The sequence below is a fragment of the Coptis chinensis genome, chromosome 1 (assembly GCF_015680905.1).
Source record: "Coptis chinensis isolate HL-2020 chromosome 1, ASM1568090v1, whole genome shotgun sequence".
Taxonomy (NCBI): domain Eukaryota; kingdom Viridiplantae; phylum Streptophyta; class Magnoliopsida; order Ranunculales; family Ranunculaceae; genus Coptis; species Coptis chinensis.
Window position 1 is genome coordinate 9,784,940 of NC_141456.1, and position 17,560 is coordinate 9,802,499.

Consider the following 17,560-nt stretch of genomic DNA (forward strand, 5'->3'; position numbering starts at 1 on the left):
CTATTATCTCTTTTTGTTGATGGTAAACTTTGTATTATTAGTATGATGATGATATCGAACCTAGCTTGCTGCCCACAGGCCACAGGTTAGCACTTGAGAGGTAGACGGCTCCTCCATACTTAAATTTGGACACAGCCACAACAGGGTCCTTAGACAGTGATTTGTTAACGCGTATGCGAGTTTACAGCGCCGTTGGGAGCAGCTCCCTTTCGCTCACAATATAAAAGGAAAAATTATCAATCAAAATGAAATAAGAATCAGTGAAAACTTAATAGCACCAAAATTCCAAAATAATATTCATGACATTGTAGGATCATTTGATCACGTTAATGAAAATATTGGACAGCAGATCCATGCTGCCATGCACAGATGCACATAAACGTACAGGAGCGTCGTTAACATCTTAAGTATATTGTTGCAACACCGGCCATTTCATTTATCTTGCCAGTATATGCTCTATGAAGACGACAAAATTATATAACTACATTGAAACACTGGAGAAAAACTGAAAAAATAACCACTCAAATAACCTAAAATAAATAAAAAAAATTGCCATCCAAGCCTAGAGTTAGTTGGCTTGTAGCCTTGTAGGTAGGATTTTTATTTTTTTTCGATGAACCAATTTAATCCTTGTCACATCATCAAAAAGTTGTAAGTTGTAGCTACATTTATCTTTGTGAATTTCATGAAAATTAATATGAATTTTCTTTTCTTTCCCTCTGATTCTGATCTGAGAAGGAAAATGTTTATTGAATGCATTGTAAAACTTATTTCACCATCACTTTCACGTACAAAAATCTCTGCAGATCGATCTTCAAGCATTCTAGAAGCCCACATCACTAAATACATATGGGCCTAACCTCATGTACTCATTATCTCACGCACAATGTGACCAAGCTTTTCAAAATTTGGCGAACATATTTGTTAAGAAACTTATTGTCAAAATTATATAATGGATGTCAACTTAGATTATGAATTGATTCATGGTTCCTGTCTCTCCTTAAAAGGAGAAACAATTGTAGATCCCACCTTCCTGATGTCACATACATGTATTTAATAATTCTAGATTCCCGATTCCTGAAACTAAGGGTTATTATTCTGATTTCTCTCATGATGTGGACCGGGCATATATTCTTGTTGGTTCATGTATCTTTATTTATCTTGCATATATATATATTTTCATCTTAAAAGGTTGAGATCATCATTTGCTCTGGTGGCATGGTGGAATTACCAGAAAAGGATATTTGACAAGACACCTTCACAACCAACCAAAATTAGAGATGATATAAAGTTGCCAAGTTCGACTAATTAAGTATTATTGGCCTCAAAACCATGACCACCTTAAAAAAAATAGCAGATACATAGGAATCCAAGGTTCCAACTTACCTCAAGTCTGAAAACTTATGCATCAACTTGTTTTGAGGAATGTGAATTCTACCTCAAAAATGGTAGTTGGAAAAGGACAGTGGGTCTGTCATCTGTGAAGTGAAAAAACGGGTAAAAAAAAAAAGATTCTTAGGAAGATGAAAAAGATTCATTATATATTAGCTGGTTTTGGGGAGACAGGGGAAGGAATAACAACAATAGATTAAGTAAGAAAAGAAATGCGTACTCGTCAAAAAAACACAGCAGAATAAAAGAAACATTATGGTTCGTTCGTTCATTCACTAATCCACCAACCAACAAAATGTATCAAAGATATATTAAAAAAACACACCGAGATAGATTTTTAAACTGTTTTAGTGATACTTGTATTAAGAGACAATGATGTAAGAAAGTAATACTTTATTTCCTTAATAGTTATCGGCAATTGCAATCTCATTTATTAGATTGAATTATTAAAAAGTGAATAAAGGAATCTGGAGATGGGTGCAAAAAAGCTCCCTGGAGTACAGAATCTGAGTGAATAAGACAAAATAGTGAGTTAAACAGGTGTCAAACTTGTCTTGGACGGAAGTGTTTTTTATTTATCTTAAAATTTGGAGAGAATTTAATGCAGATGATCTAGGGAAAAAGTTGGGTATTTTGTTTTGTCAAAATTCTTTTATTATCCCAAGTTTATATATTTATTAGGAGAAAGACAGAGAAAGAGTAGTTTGTCTCTGTGTGTTCTGTCACGATTGTGGGATGCACGTGGAAGGTAAATTCTTCTAATCTTCTTCCAAGTTTTAAATTACTCATTTAATGCATTTTGGCTGTATTATAATACGTATAAATTTTGTTGATGCCTATCTTCCATTTTCATCAGTTTCGTCTTTTCTCTGCTTTTGCTTGTAAGCCTTTTTTTTTTTTTTTTTATATATTTGCTTTCTTTCCTTTTTTAGATGGTTTCTTTTTTGGAATGTTTTAGGTAGTTTTATGATCGGGGTATTTCTTGCGTTGTACTAAAATCAATGTTTTTGCTAGATTGTTGTGCTGTTTTTTGTCCCCAGATGGTTCTGTTTGTTTAATGTTTTGCCATTTGTGTATTCTTCTTTTTTGTTTAGTTTAATTGGATTGCCTGGTTGTACTATGGATCTTATTAGTTTATGGTGTTGTGATTTTTGTTTTGATCTCAATGCATTAACTTAAAAGTTTATGAAACTCACTATCTTGCATGTTGTGTGAAATTATTGGAGTGTGTTTTGGTGTTGATTTTGTTTGTAGATGTAATCTGAAGAGAGGAGTTTTCCTTATTTTTGCTCTAGTTGTTTAATGTTTATGTGTTGGGACGGTTTTGAGATGCGAGGATTCTGTTTTCTTATATGGTTACCAATGTTTGGATTCATATATATGGTTGTTTTGTTTGAAGTTTTCATTTAACAAGTTGCATTGATATGAGAGTTTTATTTAAACTCTGATTTTACTTCTTTTGTTTGCGCAGTAGGCTTCTCTACAGAGTCGTAGCCTTTCTGAAATAATGGCTTTTACAAGGATTACGAAGGACAGAGGTAAATTGAGAATTCAAGACAATTTAGATGATCTTGCCACCGAATTGGTTGAGTACATTGCTGAATTATCAGAGGTTTCTGTTAAGGAAAGGGGAGTCTTTGCCATTGCTTTGTCTGGCGGTTCTCTCATTGGTTTGATGGGGTATGTTTGTTTCGATGTGATGTTTTGTGATGCTTCTTTATTTTCATTTTGTTCTTGATTTTGAACTCTCAAGGTTATCATCATTCAAACAGAAAACTTTGTCAGGCTCCTTATAACAAGACAGTTGATTGGGCGAAGTGGCACATTTTTTGGGTTGACGAGCGTGTTGTTTCGAAAAGTCATACTGACAGTAATTACAAGTTAGCAAAGGATAGCCTCTTGTCTAAGGTATTCACTTTGAAACTTTCTTCCCTTTTCCTTAGAAGCCTGAGAATATATTTTCATTTGTTCTTCAATAAGTGTGTTGAAGGATTTTGTAGTTTTGAGCTCAGACAGTGTGCTTTATGATAAAAATATGTTTTTTCAAAACAGTATTGTTCTCATTCTTGTAGTATCACTGATCTATGCTTTGTAGCTAGTAGTTAAGCCTAGCTTTTGGGAAGTTCCCTATGGCCATAATTTTTTATTTTTTTTTAGAATCAGTTAGTGGTTAGGCAGACCTCAACCTGTATTAAATCAAAATATGTTGAGGCTATGGCCATAAAATTTAGGTCTCTGACAGTTGGCATTTTTGTATTCGGTAGATTAGGAATATTGTGCTAAGTGTCATTCTTTGCCTACTCTCATCAGTCATATACAAATTAATACGGTTTATGGAACATCATATACACTTACAATGTTTAGTTCATTACCAATATTTATCACCTCTTGTTTACATAATTAATTATCTGACTTTTGAGGCTAAGATTTACAATTAAAACTTTTTGCTACGCTGTTTTGAGTTAAGAATTGTAAACGATGTGTTTCCTTATGGTAAATATTTTTAATATTTATCTGAAGTTGATGTCTCAATGGTAAATGTTTTTAATATTTATCTGAAGTGAATGTTTGAAAGGGCTTGGGAAGATTTATGACTGGACTGATTCCCAATCATCAAAACTGTTCAATAGTTGAGGTATAGGACAGGCTCGGGGTTGATATAAGAAAATCTCAATGACTGTTCTTTGCAAAACAGATGTATGTATCTCTTTCATGGTTTTTCCTTACATCACAAGTCCTGCTAAAGAGCGTATTGTTTAAGTTGCCTTTCTCGAATGAGATTTTATTCTAAAGGATGCAAGTATCTGCTTCAGTTGTTTTCCTTCACACTGTCGTACCAAAACAGAGTTTACTGCTGTCTCCAATCTCAAATGAGAGCATAGTAACAGCCTGTTCAATATGGTTGTTAGGCATGCTTGTAAATGGTTGTTAGGCATTTAATTTCTGTTTGAATTTTGGGGGCAGCATGTTGCCCACCCTAAAACCACACCTTTTGTAGTTTCTTTTTCTTTTAATGCAATTTAAACTTACTGTGCAATAAAAAAAATAAACAAAAAGAAATGGAAGAAAATTCTTGTTGAATATGATACATACCTGTATTTGTGTCTTCATGTTAGGAAATGAGGAGTTATACTCTCATATTTGTGTGACTGTGCAAATTGACGTTCAGATTACTTTTAGAGTGTGAGAAGTTCTTACATCATAAGACTGAAACACATTCTCATCATTCTTTTCGTAATTTAGATACTGATCCCCACCTACAATATATGATTCAACTAATGAAAGTAATGGTTTGAAACCTTGTTACTAGGTTGGGATACAGCAATCGTCTAGGACGGTAAAATAAAAAGTTCAATATTGTTTATTATGTTTTATTGGAAATTCAATTGGAAACTGAGGGAGCTAAATATAGAAGAAATATTATGAAAGCAGGTGTTTAGAATATTAAATGTGGTGCTTAAAATACAACTTAAGATATAAACATCAAAGACGGACAATACCTGATGTCAGATAATACATTAGGGACAGAATAAACATCATTTAAATGGTTGGTATTACGTTATTCTAGGCTGGTTTGTACAAACAGTTTCACGAAATCCTCTAGGATTTCATCGCTAACTGTCTTTCGGTTGGATTTGTATCAGCTCTTTTTATGCTATGCTAGTCTAGTAGTCTTGAGGTGTAGGACTGGGCATCCCTTATCACATGAGTTCCATCGTTGATAACTTGATATTATGTGCCTCTTGTAACCAACAAATGAGTTAAAGTGGATTCATGGAGTATCCAAACAGTGGTTCTGAGGCCTGAGCGTTACTCACATTTTGGGAGGAAATCCAAAGTTCCAAACGATTTAGTCAACTGCTCTCCAAAATACTTTTCTGCCAATTTTACATTAGTTTAGGATAAGATTTGGTTCATTAAATCTTCTATTACTAGATTCAGGATTAGATGTGGTATGTACACTCCAGTGGTGGTTTCCATGATCCCACTATCCTTTCTAGATGGATGAAAGTTTAGGCTGATCAAAGAAGATGCTCTGAACACTTTTAACTATGGTCTCATATTTAGACCATTTCAGCTTAAGCACCACGTTACTATGCATGTACCATTTATCAAACCTTCGATGGGGGTATAACTATGTTAGTGGTTCCTTGTGAACTATTTAACAAGGATGATTTTTTGGATTTTTATGGAGGACACTGCTTCAAACACTTACAGACACTCTTTAATAGGATTTGCTTATCACGTATATGTCGGTCAATGTGTTGGACATATCATACCCATGTCAGACGCCAAACAGGTGTCCACACTCTGTTTCACTGCATGTTAGGTGCAGTACTTGCAAAAATTGTGTGAGATTATCTTAGACGTATATCAAAGATTTCCATGATTCCTTCAAATTTGCCTTCTGAAGTCCTGGCGTTCAAATTTTACAAACATAAGATCCCTTTAACTGAAAAGCATTTCAGAAAAAGCTGGTTTCACACGTACATACATATATGATATATGTATATCTGTAGTTTCATTCTTAACTTCAGATATTTTAAACCTCCTCTTTTATTAGTAATAATTTAAAGCCTCGTTAGGCAAATATAAATGTTCTGTTTCTGGGCTAGTTAATACACTATATTTTCAATTCGTACTTTTTCCCCCCTTTTCTGTCATGATCTTTTAAAAGTAACCTCTGGTCTGCTCCCCCTTGAAGGTTTCTTGCTCCTAATCCCCCTGTACAACATGACTTTTTTCGTACACAGGTAGATTCTGTTTAGTTTTCACCAAAGACCTAACCTTTGGTGAACCTGCATTCGTGTTATGAGGGCTTTGGCTAGAATTGAGTGCAGGGAAGTAATAGTTAGATTAGTAAAACAGCCATCATTACTTTCATCATCTCGTCATTAGTCTTTGTCTGATGTCTTTCAAGTTTGTAAGTATATATCTCATTGTAGATTAAAATTTACTTGTGCTTGCAATACTATATTGAAATATGTTCAACTTCATCACAATGATACATGTATGTCTTATTGGTTACTTTGAGAAGTTACCACCGAAGGTTACTATAAGAAAAGGCCTTAGTGATAACATTGCCATCACTCTTACGTTCACATTTGAGCGAGGTTTTTTCTAGACTGGCATTTTCTTGCAGTCCTTTTAATACTGTGTTTGTTGTCACTTTTTATTGAAATGATATATCCTTCCCTTGTCAACAGGAGTAGTTACATCACTTTTTTATATTAAAACTCCTTAAGCTCCTGTCTTGTTTTGTTCCTTTGCCACATCACCATAGGAGATGTTCTGATTCATTTGGTTGATCTGAAAGAAACCTCTTCTTGACCTTCTATATCGTTCCGTAAGATCTATATCTGGGAATTAGTACGCTTTCAACATGCATGCATAGATTCAAGCTCACTTTTGACACATTTACAAGTGATGGTTTTTTTAACTGAGTATGGGTGAGCAGGAGTTGTGTTCTTGAACTCATGTTTGTAGCGTACACGATTGAGCAATGAGCTCAAAGTGGCGAAGTGCAAGTTTTTTGCGGAGGGTATTATCTTTTTTACTTGCAATTAACTTGTTTCTTTTAACAGTTTTAAGACTACTGCTTAGATTTTAAAAATTCATCAGAGGATGTATTGGAAAAACAAGAGGCTCATTTAATGTGTTGTAAGGTTAGGGAAGATTTATGGAACCTTGCATACAATATTTTGATGATATGCCATATATTACTGAATTAAATTTCATTATGTGCAGTTGTGCACGGAGTCAAAATTCATGATTATATATTTATATAATTAATTTTTCCAGGTGCCGGTGGCCCCCAGCCATATACACTCCATCAATGATTCCCTGTCAGCAGAGGATGCTGCCACTGACTATGAGTTTGCCCTTCGTCAGATGGTGAAGGCTCGCACCGTTGGTGTGTCTCAGCTGAACGATTGCCCCAAGTTTGATCTCATCCTTCTAGGGATGGGGCCTGATGGACATGTTGCCTCATTGTTCCCAAACCACATTGCACTTGAAGAGAGAGATGAGTGGGTGACTTTCCTCACTGACTCCCCAAAGCCCCCACCAGAGAGGATCACCTTCACGTTGCCTGTCATCAACTCAGCATCCAATGTTGCTGTGGTGGTGACAGGTGGCAGCAAAGCAGAGGCTCTACGCATGGCAATTGATGATGTGGAACCTGACACTCCACTTCTCCCAGCCCGGATGGTCCAACCAACCACTGGAAACTTGGTGTGGTTTTTGGATAATCCAGCTGCTTCAAAACTTGAGGCTTTTCGGTTCGCAGAGTCAGATCAGCTTCTTGCTTAGTATGTGTATATGTATGGAGGTGTTCGAGAATAAAAGTTTGAGAATAAAGTGCTCCTATTTTCCATAATCTCCTCATTCTTTTTTGGCTTTTCTCCTTTCTTCTTTAAACAGTTGGGAAGTTTGTCTTTCTTGTAACAGAGTGCTAGATAGAGGGACCTTAAAACAAGGTCAAAGTCCTTTGATAGGTTCTATAGGAATGGAAGCAGAGTAGCAGACACAGACATAATAATCTTTTCTTTGCTCGTTTATTGTTAGTATATAAAACTGATTCAAACGGACGTCTATTTTGTCGTGGGATACCTTCTCCATCTTTATATTGGATACGGAATTTCCTACTGTCTGTCTGATCTGCTGCTCTCCCTTTCCCTCTCCTTCCTCTCTTCCTCCCAGCACTTTTCACACAACTGAGGTGGCAGGACCGAAAGCTTACTTCACAACTTCACCCGGTTTGCTTTTAAAACTGCAAATCATAGTTCCACCTACAGTACTCGTTATAGCATTCTTTGTCAGTATTTCTATGGCGATTAGTTTTTATCCATGTAAAACACAGTTACTGTGGAAACGTAAAGGAATTTGAAGGACTTCTCAAACAGGTCACGGTGAAATCTTCCTGTAGTAAACCATGGGGCTTAGAATATAAGAATGTTAAGTTTAATGTTGACTTTGAGCAGTAGAGCAGCATTATTTGGTAAGGTAGTACCGTAGTAAGGCAATGACAGAAACTGTCCGTAAGTGTGAATGTGTTGGAAGGATATTTTGATGTTCCATGCCAAAGCTCTATGTCTGGAATCTTGCTTCTAGAAGAGGTGACCATATCATAGAATGAGAACACGGACGGTATGAAGTATGAAAAGTTGTATTTGCTTCATTTGAGTAGTCAGGGAGACTGGAGATATTCAGCAAGGACCGAGGACGATCATGCATTCAGGGTTGCTCACTTGGGAACTTAGGAATGCCAATGGGTTGGCGTTGGGCTCTGACTCTCTGAGCATCTGAGAATACTGCATGGGCTTCAGGTATGAGCGCCTTGATTTTGGATCATGTTTTTGCAAAGTTTACATTGGCAAATGGGCAAGGTCCAAAAGGCCTATAAATCTTAATGACTTGACCATTTAAGACTTCTAACTTTTTATTGACAATCCTTGGAGGCAAGATTGCATTGAATTGAAAATGTGACTTGCAAGAGATCAGGTCGTAGGCAAAAACAAATACATCTCTTTCAAATTGCAGTGGTTGTCTACTTGTCTATCCAATGAATCCAACGGACCAAGTCTCTATGGAACAAAACATCGCTAATATATTTTGCAAAGACTTCAATAACAACCACTCCATATATAGTTTCTTCCCTTAAAAATATTAAACGTATGCGTAGAAGAAGCCATAGATATCTAAATTTGTACATGGCCATCTTATTCTAATGTGAAAAGAAAAGGGAAGATGTATAAAGTCTCCTAATAATACCCTGTAAATAAATGCTGTAGACAAAAGCTCTGGCTAGAAGTGGCCTTCAACTTCCTAATCACTCATTGTGATGTTTGACATTATCGATCTTTTTAAAAGCTGGGCACTAATAAGAAACACTTAAAAACGCAAATAGAGGGGGAGTGCCACATTTTTAGATGTTCACATGTGACTATGTGATTACCTAACCGGCCATTTAACTGAACACTTTAAAAGCAGATAGAGCACCCCCCCCCCCCTTGCATATTCTATATTTCTTTCACATGGTCTTTCCAAATCTCTGGTTCTATTGTTCACAATTAAAATATGAACTTGCATTGATTTCTTACATAAACACTTCCAAATATCTTTTCTTTTCTTTTTTTCCTGTTAAATTCATGCAAATTTTCCTTAAAATGTAGTAAATTAGTCGACCGTATTCTTATGATTATTGTGAAATTAGAATGTATATTTGTTCCCCAATGATCAGTTAACACTCGAATAGTCTTTCAATGGGAGTTAATATGAAACTTCACTTCAAGGAGTACATAAGATGCACGCAGTCATATTAGTCAATACACACAAACGCGGATACACAGATTAGCTGGTTTAATGCTGTCATGTATATTAAACTTGGCAATTACGTCTTCATCAAAAGTTTGGTGGAGTCTGAGATATTGATTTCCACTGTAATTCCAACCACTTAGTCCAAATTCGTGTCACGTTCATTGAGTGCAGATTTCTGAGATGTTGAAATTTTTTTGTAACAAACTCTTGTGAGTTGGGACCGTGTGAGTCCCTTACATTGAAGCATAGTTTGTGATTCCGAACCAAATTTTGGAATTCCGCTCTGAATTTCAATTTTTTCAAAAAAAACGGATTTCAAATATAGAGTTGAAATATCTAAAATTTTGAAATTATCCGAAATTTCAAATGTGATAGGGGTCAAAATTTAATAAATTTCGGATTTTGGATTTTTCAGAATTCCAAGAATTATGAAATTCCAAACTATGCATTGAAGTGATTAATGTTAATAGCATAGTTTGAAATTTCAAAATTTTCGAAATAAAATCTGGAAAACTGAAATTGATAATATTTCAACCTATGTCATAATTTTGATTCAGACTTATTTTAGAATCATCAATATTTCAATTTTATATTATTTAAAAAAAAAATTGAAATATCTGGCGGAATTTCAAAATATTCTACAGAATTTTGAAATTCCGTTCAGAATCGTAAACGTTGATTAATAGTAGGCTTTCGGCATTGATCTTAGTCCTTACATGATCCAAATTAACATCACAATTCATAACTGTTAGCAACCTAATCAAAGTTGCATAATTTTGTTTAGATTGACATTTTTTTTTTTCGCTATCAAAAAAAAAAAACAATGGTTTGATTGGTTTAGATTGACATATGATTGACCATTTCAATGGTGAATTTCCCAATGATAATGCAGCTGATGAAAAAAAGAATGCAAAATAAGCGTTGAACATCGTCATATATTTTATTCTGGATATTAGCAAAAAAAAATTATTGCTATAACTCTATAAGAAATAGAAGCAGCTAGACCAAAGAAAACACAAAAATATATAACTACAGAGATTTGTAGGGATTTTCAAAGATTAATAGGAATAGAAATGACGAACGTGATTTGTTCAAACATTTCATATAAAACGTATATAATTGAACGCGACGTGATCATGATTGGCATAAGAGACATTGAAACAGGCACAAGGGCAGGTGCATGTTGATTAAAGAAAAAATAAAAAGGTGCATGCTTGAAGAAATATAAAATTTAAACAACACACCGACGCATAGGTTGATGGATGGGATATGAAACTATGAAAGAACAACAAGAGTATGCTTTCATTTTCCGTATGGATGGTCAGGTACTCAGGTCCCAGTTCATTGATTATTTATTTTCATTTTTTTGATAGTACCCACTACCCAGTTCTTTGATTGTAAATAGTTTAAGACGCGATATGCAGAGCGCCATTGTTATGCAATAAATAACCATCTTTATCAAAAAACAACTACCCAGTTCTTTGATCAAGTCATCTCCTCAAGAATGTTTTCCTGTTCTCACTATAATGCCCTTTGCACTTCTGCCTAATATCCAAGTATACCACTATGACACACTTATGTGGGGGAGTTTCGACGACCAACAATTTCCCTTCGAAAACTAATTAATTGCAAGTACTGTGAGCACATTTTTTGGTGTTAATATTTTCTCTCCATACCAAAAAAAAACCTTTACAGTCTCCACAACCAATATCGTAATGCACAAAAATTGTTAAATATACTATCTAAACAATGAATTTAATCAGTTATGAATGGTCGCCTATAAAATATTGGACGCACTTATTCGGGCTGTGTCCGCTTCGGACGAAGTCAACACAGTCAAGACGCGGTTAACTAAACCGGGTGTAGTCAGGACACGGATTTTGATTCCAAAAAAATAAAAAATAAATCAAAATAATATAAAAAATCAATTTTTATTTTGTTAAGACTTATGACATGTTTTTAAAATTTGATTAAAAAATATTAAACTTAAATTTGTGGCTATTTATCTTGAATAGTTTTGAATTTATAAATATTAATATATTTAATTTAATTTTTAATATTTAATTTATATAAAATAAAATTATAAATATTAATTAATTTTTGAATCGTATTTTATTTTTTTAGATATAATCGAGTTGGCGCATCTGCGTCCGTGCAACGTAGAAATGTCTCGTGGACATTCCTGAATGCCACTCTAGTAAATACAAGTAACGAGAAAGGCAAAACTGCAACTTAGGTACAAAACAAAAGGTTCGAAACCTATGAAAATCTATGAGAGATGCGTCATGGAACTTTTAGACTTTGGAGTTTGGAAGTGCAGTGGTCTAGAAAACTTTTATAAAACTCCCACTGGCAGCTTCATCTAACCAACCTGTCATGTGACAGTAACCAAAAAGAAAAGCTTACCACCACGTTTTCTTCTGTTTTCTAGACAGTCTTCTCCCTTTTATTATCATCATTCTTTTAAAGAAAATTTAAACCAAAGACAACAATCTCCAACAACAACAATGTCTTCTTCTTTCATGCCCACCTGCATTTCAAAGCTAACTAATAGTACCATTTTGTTGGTGTGTGCACTTCTCTGCTTCAGTTTCACTTCAACAGGTTTGACCACAAGACACTTTGTTTTTTTTTGTCTTTTTAAAAGTTTCTAGTTCCTTTCTCCTTTCACCACTTTACTTTCAGGTTTCTTCTCTTGTTTCTGTAGCTGGGTATTCTTAAATAGAAGAAATTTCGTAACTTTGACACATTGTGGAACATTCTGCTGCTGAAAATTGGAGAAATGAGGATATGGTTCACTTTGTTGTGTTCAAGTTTTGATATTTTTAGCTATACTTGAAATATTGAGCATTGTTTAGCTCTATTTGGGTTGCACCGTTTTGTTGTTAGCTTCATGTTTCTAGATATAGAAAAGAGATGGGAGTGGAAAGAAGTGACCAAAATTAATTCTTTCTAGATGAAAGACTGATTAGAAACTGGGTTTTCATGGTAGATTGTTATTTGCTGTTTTGACTACTTCAGTTCTTTAAAGGAAAATTTATTGCCATTCCTCTGACTAACCACCATTATATTCCAGTAAGTGTAGTTAGATATATGGAAAGGAAATTCTGTTTACTTTTGATTTTCTTTAAATACAGTTTTCTCATGTTTTTTCACTTGATAGTGTTGTTGATGGTCAAAATTTTTGGGTGGAAGTATATACTGATTTTTGGTCTTGAGTGATTTCTCAATGGGAGGTGTTTTTGTTAGGTCAGTCAAATAAGATATTGCAAGTCAGATTTGTAATTTGAGAAAACAAAAAAATCACTCAAAACTTACAATGTACAATCTTTGTTGTGTTAACGTGGTACCGGATTTGACAATCTTGACTTCTCTAATATCTTGTTCAATACATTCATATGCATATTCTGATGAAAAATTAAGGGTTTTCTCATTCCTGATTGATCACATACGAAATCTTAATGTAATGAAGACAATAAGAGGTTTTGTAATGATGTGAAGGTATTTCTGTTTGCACATATTACATGAACTATGTGTTCAGAACTTGCTAATTTCGCAAGCAGAAGAGAATTATTATGACTTTAAGATTTTGGTTCTAGTGTATCATGTCTTTCATACAATCAAGAAAGTATGGTCCTTATCATCATTTGGTGATTGGGTGTTTTGACAACAGATGATCTAAACTTTGTCTGTTTGGATTTCTTCAGAAGCGTATGATCCGCTTGATCCAAATGGAAATATCACAATCAAATGGGATATCATGAGTTGGACTCCAGACGGCTATGTTGTAAGTATATAATTTTGAGAAATTAATAAAATTACTTCCCTCAATGACTAGAAAAAAAAACTTACCTTTATCTGTGTGACTGTATTTGCAAAGCGGACACCTCCCGAAAGCAAGTCTAAGAATAGTGTTTTTGGAGTATGCCTTCACTCCTTGAACCAGTTTACTTTCACCTCACCTCAGATATTGCCTTAAGGCTTAAACCTTTCAGCTTCAGTAACACTAATTTTCAAGTCTTTAGTCATCTTGTGCAGTATTTGACCCACCCGTTGTTGCAAGTATGATAATACATACTGCATGTGTGTTGCAGGTTTTTTGGATGTCCTTTGGTGAATATAGTGGTTTTAGTTTCTTAGCCAGCAACTGTCTTTCCAAATTCATAAGGATCATTCTTAGTGTCGATTGTCGAAGCTCTAGTCATCCTATTTTCATCAAGTGGCATATATTTGATGGTTTTGCTTATAAAATTTGTTGGCATTAAGCACTAGGCACTAGCTGTGGCTCTTTTGTCTCATATTTCTCCCATACAAGTCTTTCCGTCTGCTTTTCTTCTTTCTTATTATCATCCTATTAATTCTTATCTTCGTTTTGCTTTAGTTTCCAGTTACATCTAACTTTTGCAGAAATTGAAATTTGATAAAGGCATATAGCTGAGTAAATAGATCTCAATTGTTGGTTTTATGTCCTCTCCCTTTGTTTCAAATTCTATTTGAAGTCTTTCTTGTGGAGTTGGGAGTTTTGAGAGTTATCCATATATCATTATTTAGAATTTTGAAGTAGTCGTTGTCTGTACAGTCGATAACATTCAACTGTAACTGGACAGGCTGTTGTTACGATATTTAACTTCCAGAAATATCGTCACATTCAAGCGCCAGGATGGACACTGGGATGGGAATGGTCAAAGAAGGAAGTGATCTGGAGCATGACGGGAGCCCAAGCCACAGAGCAGGGGGATTGTTCAAGGTTCAAAGGAAATGTTCCCCATTGCTGTTTACGCAAACCATTTGTCGTGGATTTACTGCCAGGAACCCCTTACAACCAACAGGTTGCCAATTGCTGCAAAGGGGGAGTGATAACTTCATGGATCCAGGATCGTGACAATGCAGTAAGCTCGTTCCAAATCAGTGTAGGTTCTGCAGGAACCACAAACAAGACTGTTAGGGCACCAAAGAATTTCACGCTGAAGGTTCCTGGGCCTGGATACACATGTGAAAAAACAAAGCTTGTTAAACCGAGTCAATTTGTCTCACCAGATAAAAGAAGAGTCACTCAAGCTGTGTGTAAGTTACTTGCTAAAACTTTTAAAATTACCTTACAGAAATGAGTTAACTAGTCCGACCCAATCAGGCTAGGTGAACTGTTTCTTCATCTAAGAATTTATTTATTTGTTTTTCCTCGCCTTCCAGTTCAGCTGCTATTAATCCGGTCAGCTTGATTGTTGTCTTTTCCATATAACATTAGAAATGTGCTCCACTTATTGAGTTTCCTCGTGTCTTTTTATGGCAGTGACATGGAATTCTACCTGCACCTACTCTCAAATTCTTGCTCAGCAGACTCCCTCCTGTTGTGTCTCGCTTTCTTCCTTTTATAATGACACCATTGTCCCCTGCCCAACATGCTCTTGTGGCTGTGAGAACAATATAACTCAGCCGGGAAGCTGTGTGATGTAAGTTCACTTATAAGTTTTCGTTTTCTGTTCCGCCAGTGCACATGTTACACTCTTTCTTGTTTTCTGAACTTGAAGTTGATTTACCAATAATTACTTTCCTGTTTGTTTTGAAGGCCAAATTCGCCATATCTAGCATCTGTTATTGCAGGTCCTCGCAAGAATAGCTTTACTCCTTTAGTCCAGTGTACCACTCATATGTGCCCAATCCGAATTCATTGGCATGTGAAGCTCAACTACAAAGAGTACTGGCGGGTGAAAATTTCAATCACAAATTTTAATTACAGGATGAACTACACGCAGTGGAACTTGGTTGCCCAACACCCGAATTTCGACAACCTCACCACGTCATTTAGCTTCAATTACAAGTCAATAACTCCTTTTGCCACCATAAGTAAGTCTTACTCTAAACGTTGGTACTGTTTTGTATGGCCGGTTTATAAGTTGTACAAGGATAATTAGATTGCTAGTATATTGGTGGATAAAACCTTTCTTAGTTTCACGTACCAAAGTATATGGGTCCATAAATTCATTGAGATCTGAACCTTTTAATCAGAAGTGGTGGACCTATAGATACATCTTTTGTTGATTCTGTCCACTGCTTTACGCAGTACGCACACTCTATGCAGATCCCAAGGATCATCTGGTTGTTCTTTTATTTTAGTCTGGCATATCTCTAAGATGGGGTTTGGTGGATAAAATTAGTTATTTTGCTCTCCGGCCTTTTTGTGCTTTCAATGCACAGATAGAAGGCACGGGAAAAAGAATAATTTGGATTTCTTTAGCTTCTAGAGCTGTGCTCAGATCTGTAGCTTTTGTCCCGTCTGTATATAGTGCACTGGTCAATTGGATCTATTCCAGACATCTGTATGTTTCTTCTAATATTACGATTCTCAAAACAAGTGTAACGTGGTATTTATGATTTTCCTTTAATATGGTTTCACAGATGATACTGCCATGCTTTGGGGGATTAAATTCTACAATGATTTGCTCATGCAAAATGGGCCTTCCGGGAATGTACAATCGGAGTTACTATTTAGGAAGGACATGGAAACATTCACTTTTGAGAAAGGCTGGGCTTTCCCTCGAAGGATATATTTCAATGGTGATAACTGTGTCATGCCGCCTCCAGAAGCTTATCCATGGTTACCAAATGCCAGTCCCTATCAAGTTATCTCTATACTCTGTCCAGCCATGGCTATACTGGTGTCTTTGGCATTCTTATTGGCTTATGCCTAATAAACTATGTCCGAGGTAAAATCAAAGTCAAAGTCCTATCGCATCAGTCTACACGAAGGTTATCAAAAGTCGATTGACAGATTGCATGTTGGGCCTTTGATTCCAGCAATAGAAGTGAGTTTGGGTACAGGTAAACCTGTTGTGACAGGATTCACTCTCCACTTTGTATCCGTGAGTTTGATTCACTCTCATTTTGTTTAACTTTAACTGTTACGTTGTATGTCTATATTTATACTTAAAATTGTCATCTTTGTACAAGATCCATGTGAGAGATGTTGTTCTCCAATTGTAACGAACCCACATAGAGAAATAGAGATGTATAATTTATGGCCTTGATCCCTAACCTTCTGTTTTGTTTGGTTTATGGATAATGTCCTTGTTTGATTAATTGTATAAAAAATTGGAGACAAAGCTACATTTCATGTTCACAGTCCGTTAGCCCATCCGTGCTAAGTGTGTGTAGCACAGTAGCACTGGCAAAGTTTCAAGGTTGCAAATTGGATTCTTATGTCAAAGGTGTTTGGACAATTTACTGGCACGGTGATATTATTACCAAATATAGAGGATGCTTCATTCTCCTTCACCAAATAGTGTAAGCTCGCAAAGCTCATTCGAGTCTGTCTAGCTCTCATTTCCCAATTGTGAATGAAAGCTTCCTTCTGAGCATTTGAGATTTTACTTTCGCATCTTTACATTCTGCTTTTGCTTACAGCTTTGAAATATGCATAAAGCACTTACGGAAAGGCTAACTTGTGGGCCTCAGCCTCAACCGCCACACCAGTATGACTCGTTTCCTAAGGCGCGTTCGTGAAGTTTGCATTGGCATCACCGATTTTCTTAGCTTGTTTGTTCATGTTATGCGAGGTATTAATGGCCTCCAGCCAGCAGCAAATAATTTGAGCAAACTGCACCCTTGAGATGGAATATGGAAGTAGCATCATTCAGTAAGATGCACCAGTACTTCAGTAAATTAGTAAAGTCCATGGTGCAAACAAACCCATTTGCTCGGCTGAATGAAAAAAATAGAAAATTTGGCCACATATGCTCCTTAAACCCGTATATGTAGAACTTACTTCCATCTCTAGCCCATCTCATTTTCGTCTTTTTTTTTATCTGGAAGAATTAACACCAGCGACTCAGCGAGTTTTATTTTCTCGATC

General features: G+C 35.6%; 2 protein-coding genes across 6 annotated transcripts; both read left to right on the plus strand.

Annotated features, from left to right (window-relative positions):
• Positions 1-1,490: 1,490 nt before the first annotated feature.
• Positions 1,491-7,771, plus strand: PGL1 (6-phosphogluconolactonase 1). 5 transcript variants are annotated; one of them, XM_086589853.1, is made up of 4 exons: positions 1,491-2,140; positions 2,864-3,072; positions 3,165-3,300; positions 7,195-7,771. In XM_086589853.1, the coding sequence occupies exons 2-4, from the start codon at positions 2,900-2,902 to the stop codon at positions 7,702-7,704; spliced, it is 819 nt and encodes a 272-aa protein (XP_086445979.1). In that variant the 5' UTR covers positions 1,491-2,140; positions 2,864-2,899; the 3' UTR covers positions 7,705-7,771. The 5 variants fall into 5 exon arrangements, with proteins under 5 accessions (XP_086445979.1, XP_086445991.1, XP_086445987.1 ...); XM_086589865.1 differs by having other exon boundaries at positions 1,599-2,140; positions 2,867-3,072; XM_086589861.1 differs by lacking the exon at positions 1,491-2,140 and adding an exon at positions 2,172-2,273.
• A 4,131-nt stretch (positions 7,772-11,902) lies between these two features.
• Positions 11,903-16,743, plus strand: LOC147521985 (COBRA-like protein 1). Its single transcript, XM_086589835.1, has 6 exons — positions 11,903-12,315; positions 13,419-13,498; positions 14,319-14,775; positions 15,002-15,161; positions 15,278-15,555; positions 16,108-16,743. Exons 1-6 carry the CDS (start codon positions 12,219-12,221, stop codon positions 16,398-16,400), a joined length of 1,365 nt encoding a protein of 454 aa, XP_086445961.1. The 5' UTR covers positions 11,903-12,218; the 3' UTR covers positions 16,401-16,743.
• Positions 16,744-17,560: the final 817 nt, after the last annotated feature.